The 10220-nt window shown below is 37.6% G+C and overlaps 1 protein-coding gene across 1 annotated transcript; it reads left to right on the top strand.

The window, feature by feature from the left end:
* Positions 1 to 8363: 8363 nt before the first annotated feature.
* Positions 8364 to 10209, top strand: LOC108677528 (UV-stimulated scaffold protein A-like; the record flags this gene model as incomplete). Its single annotated transcript, XM_018165756.2, has 2 exons — positions 8364 to 9921; positions 10132 to 10209. Coding segments are annotated over exons 1-2 (1611 nt in total), but the record flags the coding sequence as incomplete, so codon positions are not given.
* Between the last annotated feature and the right edge of the window lie 11 nt (positions 10210 to 10220).

Below are 10220 nucleotides of genomic sequence, written 5' to 3'. Positions count from 1 at the left end.
AAGTTAAGTGTCTAATTTAATTTTCAAGAACCCGGCTGGCTTTCTCGCCCCTCCCCCCTCCTCTTCTCTTCATGAGAAGAGGCAGTAGGTAGGACTGTGGGAGTAGGCCTGCGAGCCAGCTCAAAGTCTCAAACTATTATTTATATTTAACTCTTGTTGTTATCACTTAATTTGATCATTAGACATTTGTTTCTCGTAGCTACTAGTATTGTATTTTCCATCAATTGATCAATTTTATTATGCAATATTATTATAAAAATTTAGTTATTATTCTGTAATTCTGTCATAAACCACCTGTCAATTGACTGTATTTCAATTGATTGACTTCCACATTTCTGGCTGGGTCAACAGGCTAAACATGCGTTATTGGTGTGGACTGTGGTGTAAATCCACGCATGGTACAATTACATATCAATTTTAAATTACCTTGTTAATTTGAGTTTTGTGAACGCTGAACTTGAATTAGAGGAGCGGCTCGCAGCCTCCGGCAAACAACCTCCCACGCTGTGACGCTGACAGTCTAGATAACACTGCCTGCGGCAGTGCAGCTGCCAGCTGCGCAATGAAGACTGAAGAGTGCGGCAGTGCGCTCACAGCCTCACAGCTGTCTCTTATACACATCTACGGTGTGATCGATAACTATTGAAAATGACATGACTGAGAATCACGGTGTGAAAGAATAACTATTGAAAATGACATGACTGAGAATCACGGTGTGAACGATAACTATTGAAAATGTCATGACTGAGAATCACGGTGTGAAAGAATAACTATTGAAAATGACATGACTGAGAATCACGGTGTNGTGAAATGACTCTAATCTTCAAGATCATTTATAAATTAATAAAAGCAACATTCTTCCTTAAACAGACACTGGTATGCACAGAAAAACTTTCGCTAATAATAATTATGACCTCAGTTACACGTATTTCTTCGTAAAATTTACCGCTTTTTGCTTTTAATTTGTAAATGTTTTGTTGACAGGTACAATGGCGAGCTGTATTGCACTTCACAATTGTTTATACAAGTTTAAACTGAAATACTCAGTAAAATTTAAAAAAATACTTGAAGAAAGGCCGATGTCTATTATTAAAATTAATAAGAAATTATTTAAACATTACCTATGGCACGTTTCAACTTATAAAATTATAAAAAAAAAGCCACTCTAATGACACTTCAATGGTCGAAGATTATTGACACCACAGTCACCACTTAAAGTGAATAAGAGGATGCAACTCGACGATCGAGTTCTCTTAAAAAAAATGAAAATGATTTTTCATGTGAGAATTACATTATTCCATTGCATTTTAAAATAATCTCCTTAGATTTTTTATATAATGATAGTAATTAATTAATGACTACTTCTTAATACTTATTTGGATATCAATAAATAGCTTTGTTTTTAATTGGCTTCTCATCTGTAAGGAGGCTAAAAATTAACTTTCAACAAGCTGAATGAAATCAAACGATAAAAAATTATGACAACGCACGAAAAATGATAACGTCAATACATAATTTAGTTGTTAATTATCTCCTTGTTGTTGTAATTTGACAAACTCATGCGTGCGCAGATGGTAAAAAGTAGCATTAATTTGCTAAATAATATTGAAGGGAACTACTTCGAAGTTCGAATAATATAAAAAAAACTACCCTTCATTTTATTAGGTCAAGATTGGTTTCGATTTAAAAAAAAGTACCTATACGTGGAACATTTTCAGTGGAAATTCGTCTCAGAACTGTCGATTCGGTCTACTAAAATTAACCAGAATTTTCACAACATTGCCCTTCAAAGTTCTTCAAAGTTCAAACGAACCTTAAGTCAAGGATATAATCATTGTGATAAAATTATTAAACGAGAGAATTATGAACAAATGAAAATTAGGAAGGAAAAAAACACTTGTATTGCTTAATGAGTTTTTAATTTAAATAGCAATGAGTTGTTGGGCTTAGGTTATAATTTTGTTCTCTATATATTTTCACCCTATCGTTTTATGTGCCATGACTATTTAGATTGATTGACACATTTTGTTGCAAAATGGCAGCCAATAATCAATATACATAGGAGATAGATGTATGTTTTGAAAGCGAAAATATTAATATATATTTAAGCTTTAAGGCTTGCGACTGAATTTAAGGCTTTCGACCCTTTTAACACGTGCGAAATTCTTTTAAGTGCTGTCTACCTTATTGTCCTTTGTTTATAGTCCGTTACATCTATAGTCCGCGTGTTGATTGCTAAGTGCTATAGTTACGCGTGTTGACTGCTAAGTGCTTTTCAGCCTGTTATTACTCCGATCTCCAGTTTTCCCTCGAATCAGTCAAATGGATTACTGGTAACTGACTAAACTAGTCTCCATTTTCTGAGCATAGTAACTTAGTAAGTAATATTTATTCGTGAATTGTGATCATTCCTGAATCCTGATTCCATGCATAATCTACTCTCATATCTCCTGTAAATGGCTCCATCGCGTAAGTCTCGTTGCAGTTCTCCCTTAATTTCATGAATCGTGATCATTCCTGAATCCTGATTTCATGCATAATCTACTCTCATATCTCTTGTAAATGGCTCCATCGCGTAAGTCTCGTAGCAGTTCTCCCTTTCTTGGCAATAATTATTGACCGATTTCTGCTTTCAGTGCACCATTCTGAAAAAAAATTAAATTAGGATCAGTTTGTTAATGAAAAACATAGAAACCTAGCAGGAAGCAAAAAACCTAGATCTACCTAAGTTTTTTTTTGCTTCGGAACGCCACAGTATGCCTGCTGCAGTGCTGGGGGTGGCACTGGGGCTAAATGCCCAAGGATTCCCTAAAAAACCACCATGAATCCACGTGAGTTTCACCAGAAGCTACTTAACTGTGAGCGAGTTACTGTCTGGTGTGCGACGTCGGTAATGGGAATAATTGGTCCTTATTTTTTTAAGAAAACGAACGCGCAGTTACCGTTAATGGAGCTCGTTACAGGAACATGATCGAGAAACTTTTTCTTCCAAGACTCGAAGAAATGAACTTTAGGAACGTGTGGTTTCAGCAAGATGGAGCCACAACACATACAGCACGAGACTCAATGAATTTGTTGCGACATCATTTCCCCGACCGCCTCATCTCTCTCAGAGGCGATCTCCAATGGCCACCACGCTCTCCAGGTTTGACTCCATGCAATTTCTTTTTATGGGGTTATTTGAAATTTCTGGTTTATGTTGATCCGACCACGGACCATAGCACACCTCAAGAATAACATTCGCGACGTCATTGCCAAAATACCAATTGATATGCTGCATAGAGTGGAAACCATTATAAAAAAAGCGACTTCATTAGTTTATGCACAATGGAGGCCGTCATTCATGAGATTTAATTTTCAAAACTGTATGAAAAGAAATTTGGGATACTGTTTTCTTCAATAAAAAAAATTTAAAACAATAACTGAAGTACTTTTGTTTTTATTGACCTTTCAAATAAGTAAGTTTCTGTGGCGCACACTGTAGTTCCTGCAACACCAACGCAAGACATACCGGAAAACAGTGTGCAACCTGGACCTCTGCTGCCAAAAAGTATGGAAATCAACAAACAAATACCAAATGTGCTTGATGATGACATTTTTGCTGGAACTGGCATAGACATGTCATCACAACCTAAAAATCCTAGAAGTCAGCAGTTCAACTGAGGCAACCTTTACAGCTGCTAGCACATCCACCTGTCCTGACCCACCAAGCATGGCCATTAATGAACAACCAACATCCTCTCAAAAGAGACACACCAAGACTGCTAGAAACTTAAAAAAGAGGAAAATTTAAAATGGCTCATTCAAATTTCAATTCTGTTCAGTGACCCACTGCGCAAGAGTCCCAATTAGAGATAGGTATATCAGTTAAATTGCAATGGTCTAAGAGGCAAAGTATCTGAGCTGAAAATCTATATTTACACCAAAAAACCAGAAATAGTATGTTTATGCGAAACCTGGCTAAAGAAGAACGAGCCCAAATTTCATGGGTATCAATTCTCATGGCTGCATCGACTAGGAGAGAAATGTGGCTTGGGTATTCTAATAAGAGAGGATGTTACTTTTAAACCAAAGCAAGTGATCCCTTTTCCAGCTGGTTTATTGGAGTGTCAGTCCATTGAAATATATACCAACTGCGACTATCAACATTCTGAATGTCTACAACCCCTGCAAAAATATACCATTAGAAGAACTTCAGCAATACTACATCTTGACAGAACCCAGACTGCGCCCTTGGCTCTGCTTAAAGTCCTGCAGGTTGGAATATGCAGCTGCAAGACTCAGAATTGGTCATGCCGGTGTCAAGAGCCATCTATATAGATTCAACATGAGCAACACGGATCAATGTATCACCTGCAATACATCGGATACAATAGCGCATTTTCTTCTGGATTGTCAACGTCATGTGCTGCCAAGACAAGAGCTACAACGTAATTTAAGATGCATTAATGTAGAATTTACTCTATGTAATTTGTTGGGGGGAGGTAACCATAATGATAATGTACAACAGAAAATATTTTGATTTTTTACTCTATTCATATTGAAGTCAGGTAGGATAAGCAAGCTGTAGGTTGCCATGCAAGAGCTGTACACAAGCATGCATGGCAGCCATGCACATGTTTGATTACTGCTGCTACTTATGTTCTATCTACTGTTGTTGTTGGCATATTTATCAAAATCTAGGCGTGTCTTTTAGGTGTTTGAAGTAGGTAGAAAGGCTGTACCAGCATTCATTTACATTTTATGCTTTGCTTCAAATGAGCATTTAGTCTTAAGTCCATTTACTAATACTTGTCTCCTTTAAAACTCCTCAAATCCTATATGGAGCTACCTGAAAACTGATCTCTCTTAAGAGAGAACTGACTAGCTTCCTGTACCAAGAAGCTAAAAACTTAACCAACAAGCTCTCAGGCCCAACGGTCATCCCATCAGGCAGACCTGTGGCTTTATGTCCACCCAGCATGGACCCCCCGCAAAGAAGAAGATTCAGCGTCTTCAGCTTTTAAGTGTTACCCAAAGAGGAAACAGCAAGCCACCTCGTCACTGTAATGCAATGAGCCCCTCTTCCTCAACAGTCAACACTAATAATAAAGTTAGCTATGTTAAATGCCAATGGTCACCTAACTCACCTTTTACTCAACTTAGCAAGTTGACTAAGTCCTAATGATGAATGATCTTATTGATCTACCATCTTTGTCAGAACCACCTGGAGCGCGGCTGCCTTTTTTGAGCCAAAACTGCTTTGCACCAAGTCCCTCCACTCCAAGACTCTAACAGTCTGACATTCTAAGCTTTGAAATTTCCTACAGGCTACTTACCTAACCCTTTTTTCCTACTTAATTCCTACTTAAGTACTTAACCCTTTAGTGACAATGCCAAACCGCCGCCCAAACGCAAACAGACAATGAATAAGACTGACTGAGCACTGAGCAGACTTACTCAGTTACTGACAGCATTGAAAATGACAATGGGAAATGCATTAGAGATCAAAAGGTTAATACTGACAGGCAGAGGCAAGAAATTCATCTACCTTTAGGCTTTTGTCTTTTGAGACCTATTGCCCACAAGTCACAACTAGGGTAAACGAGGTATATTCCAACACTTTAACTTTGAGGATGTAGCAAAAAATGAATGGCTATAAAAAAATCACTGTATGCGCAACTTGAGTTTTGTTTGATTTACATCACCTCAAAACACCGCACTACGCACCAGCAACAATGAAATGTCACAAACTGTTGCCATATTTATTTAATAGCCTTTAGAATGCAAACCTTCCAAATCCATATAGGCCTATTCCAATGCTGTGTGTGACTAAATTTGGCATTTTGTGAGGCTAATTCTGGCCTTGCTTCAGACTACTAATTCATAATTCCAACACTCTTGTGTTTGAATTCCGATTGCTGTGTGAGCTGTATTGGAATATGACACAGCTCAGAGTTAGAAGAAAGTTGAATATTAAACACTACTCAATTTGGCTATTAATTATGAGCTATTAAGCTTTTAATTAAGAAAATTTTAATTTTTGCACACTGCACAAAGCACACAGCTTGGATTCTGAAAATCTGTAGTCAGATTATGAATGATTCTGCCACACACATTTCCGTGTATCATTATGCCATGGAATGAGCTGTGTTTGTCTAATTCCAAGCTGTGTTGGAATTAGTTTTTATGTGTCTAAAACCGTCTCAGGCGTCTCTTAACTTAATCATCTATTAATTTATTTACCACTTGAAATCAGCAAATACAAGTATAGGTACTTGGAGGATTCCTAATATATTCACAGACTTATTTGAAAGTCTCAAACCATAATATTCTTTCTACACAAACAGTTTATCACTATTTGGTAGAGCAAGGTCAACTATCAACTTTGACATGTTTTTCAATGTTCTCACTTGGGGACTTGGATGTTCTCTCTTTTGGATGTTCAATGTTCTCTCTTTTGGATCTCAACATTTTCCTGCCAGATGGGAGATGACCCAGACCTAGTGTTTTGGCAATAGTATGGCACACAATAGTATGATGTCACTATTTCAACCATCAGTGAATGCATGGAACTAAGACAAAGCTTAATATAAAGGGAAAAAGTTGAGAAGTGTCGGAATTACCCACTATGTCAGAATATACCACGTTTACCCTATGTAGAGCTCTCCTGCAATTTTTGGAGCTGCAATATTCACACCAGATGAATTACTTCCATCAACAAAAATGCACAATCAGGTTGCACAATCATTCAGAAGTAGAAAATTTTCTATCTACTAAATATACCATAGTCATCATGGTTGAACTATATATACTAAGGTTGACCCACGAGTAGTTCCGTTTTTCCAGTTCAGCTTTCTTGTTAAGTCACGTAGATCAAGAAACATAAACAAACCCCCTTCATTCCCATGATGGATTGGTTGACTGGTTTTATCGCATTTAGGTGATTGGTTACTGCCCATGACGTTGTAATGGGTCGTCTTTATTAGTTAAGCGAGGGAAGGTATTCAAGGTTCTTTAAAATCTAAAGGATTAAATAAAAGATGGCCTCCCAACTCCCCTTATAGCCATCCCTGTCCACCAGGTGTTTTTCTCTTTTTTGTTCAACTTTATTTACTTCTAATACAAAACTTCATTATAAAGGGACTTAAAATTTAAACCTAAGAGAGTGCTAAATCAAAACCTAACCAACTACTGGATGACTGTTTAGCCATTAACTGGGGAACTGGGTAACCAGATAACTGTATAACTAGGCAACCAGGCAAACGGAAAACTGGCAACTGTACAACCGTACAAACCAACGGGCTACCGGACAACCGGGCAAACGGTCAACTGTACAACCAAACCAACGGGCTACCGGACAACCGGGCAAACGGGGCATGGGTCGCTTATGTGAAGTACTTGAAGATGCTTCTGTAAAATATTCACATTATCAACACCTAACACCCTATTATTAAACACAACATCAATACAAACTTCAAAACATATATACACAATAAACTATCTAGCAGGATAACAGATAAATATATTTCTCATCTATAACGGTATTCTCAAAAACACAACATTAAAATCTTCATCAATGAATATATGAGCAGTGATTAAAAAAGGTATATCTTGGCAACTACTCACCAACCACAGGCAGTAGTGCGAGTACGATATAATGGCAGATAGGAGATTTTGGAATTTTAATCACCACTGACACATGAAAAAATGGTCTGCAAAAAGGGCAAAGAGAATGAGATGGAGAGCACTGACAACACAAATATTGATGTTTACCATTAATTTCAAGATTCTAAAAACAACTACGTTAACTCGGAACTGGGGGAGCGTTACTTCCCCAAGTGGGATCAAGGTAACCACCACTCTCCAGCAGAAAGAGTGACAGCCCATAACAATGGCTGGGATATGGAATTCACGGCTCAAAGAAATGGAATCATGGCTTGCAAATATCTATTTTGATCCACAACTTGATTTTTGAGCCGTGGTTTTATGGATTTGCAAGCCCTGATTCCATTTCTCCAAGCCATGAATTCCATATCTTGGCCATCTTTGGCCATGAAGAGCCATTTCTACATATCTCTATCTATTGCAAAATACAGCATTACCGGTAATTTCTAAGTGTGTTCTGTATCAACTCAAGCCTGCTTTCTTATTATTAATTGTATGTTTAATTCTACAATGGCTGAAATCAAAGTATTTTGTCATAAATTTTTTTGCAATCACATTCATGACTTGAGTGATGAAGGGCAGCTGCGCAGGTTTCCCAATGTGATAGAATAAAAATGTCGCAAAGCTGACTGATGTTAGGATCATCACATCACAAAATTTGTTCATATCATTGTCAATTGTTATGTGCTTGACATTTTTTCCCTTCTAACACAGATCTTCAACTGCAAATTAGGATTCATTATGGAAAGCAATAAAGAGATGATAAATAACATAAAATACTTGGTGAAGAAACTCACAACTTCTGGCAAAGAGGAATTAAATGAATCACTGTTCAAGAAATTAAAAAGCATATGTAAATTATCTGATTTTTATGTAGAAAAATTGTATGAGTTTCTTTTTCAGCAGTTTGCCATGAAACATGCAGAAATTCGTTATAGCTGTTTCCAAATTTGTGATGAAATTTTTAGAAAATCACATCATTTTCGGATCTTAACTCTAGAAAATTTCAGCAATTTAGTTGATCTTGTGCTTGGTAAGAGCCCGAAAGAACCTGGAATAAAGCCAATTGAGGTCTGGAAGAAATTGAAAAAGAAGGCTATCTGTTCAATAAAGCAGTGGCATGACAAATATGGGCATTCATATCATGAGCTTGTACTAGGATTGGAATACATGATGAAAAGAAAAAATGTTGATTTTGAAACAATGACTGCAATGAGTCGACAGGAGAGGGAGCAAGAAGATGAGAGAATACGCACTCTTGAAATGACCAAATCCAAAAAAATTGAAAATGTTAGGAAATCTTTGATAGAAAATGAAGTCCAATTAAGAAAAGATTTATTGTCTTTCAGAAATTGTTTCAAACTCCTCATACCAGATGTGAATGAATTCTTCATTCCTCTATCTGATGATGGCATGGTGAATGACAAGTCTAGTCATTCCTCTGAAACAGTCACCAAGTTGCCATGTGATGTACCTACTCCTCCACTTTCCACATTTGATTTGGAACTTCCGGGAACCACAGCAAAATTTGATGAAGTAAATGCTGCTGTCTCCTCTGAATCCAGTGAAGGATCTACTGACCTCTATGGGTCTGATTATGTACGCAGTGCTGGTATCCTCAAGGATACCTGCATCAAAATTGATCTTTCTGCCATCAAGCAAATTCATGAAACACCCGACAACCAAAGTGTTGTGGAGAACCTCAAAGACTTGATAAATATTTTGAGCACTCTTTGGCTCCCAAAGCTGAAATCTCTTCATCAGTCAATCCTGCCATATGCTGAGAGCTGTACAGAAATCCTCAGGCAACTAATTACGCTTAAAAACTCTGTGGATTCAGCCATTGAACTATACACATCTGTCACCATTATTCCACTAAGTAAAAAGCTTTACAAGTCTGCAGCTAACTTAGACCACAATCCTAGATCAGTTTCAGATGATGAAGATGAGGATGATGATTTTATTGAAGTTACCGACGATGATCCTCGGGTGTCCAATGCCCAGCATTCTGAAGCTGAACTCCTTGGATTGCTTGACAACTTGGCCACCTCAAAGCTCAATGGATGGGTGTCAGATTTTGGTGCTGGACCATCTGGCTTGGCAGCCGGCAATGTGGCTGTTCACGCTGGTGCTGACAATTACAAATCTAAAAACACTAAAGACAATCAGCCATCAAATGTTCAGTGTGATGCCAAGTCTCTTACACCTGAAAGCTTCACAGGAAAGTGGAAGCCACCTACTCTGCATGTTAACCCACTAGCTGGACTGAATCAGGTACCTATAAAAATGTTTTCTCTATTTCAGTTTGATAATATACTCCATGTTGTCAAGTTACTGCCTTATGTCTGAAATACAAGATTTTTTATTCATTATTTGTTGGTCATTTTTGATAGTAGGTATATTTTTGCTGAGTTTCTCAATCCACTATGGGAGAATTCTAACTCTAACTAAATTGATTATTAATTTTGCTGTTCACCTGCGTAGGTGTGGGTGAGTCGTGATGAGGAAGTGTACAGCTCCAGCCTGCTGGGTAGTGGTGTGCTGGGCATAGCAACTACAGCAGTTGAAGTGCC

Source organism: Hyalella azteca, unplaced genomic scaffold, assembly GCF_000764305.2.
Source record: "Hyalella azteca isolate HAZT.00-mixed unplaced genomic scaffold, Hazt_2.0.2 contig1987, whole genome shotgun sequence".
In the NCBI taxonomy this organism is placed as follows: domain Eukaryota; kingdom Metazoa; phylum Arthropoda; class Malacostraca; order Amphipoda; family Hyalellidae; genus Hyalella; species Hyalella azteca.
Note: the sequence above shows the minus strand (reverse complement) of the source record. Positions and strands in the feature narration are given on the sequence as shown.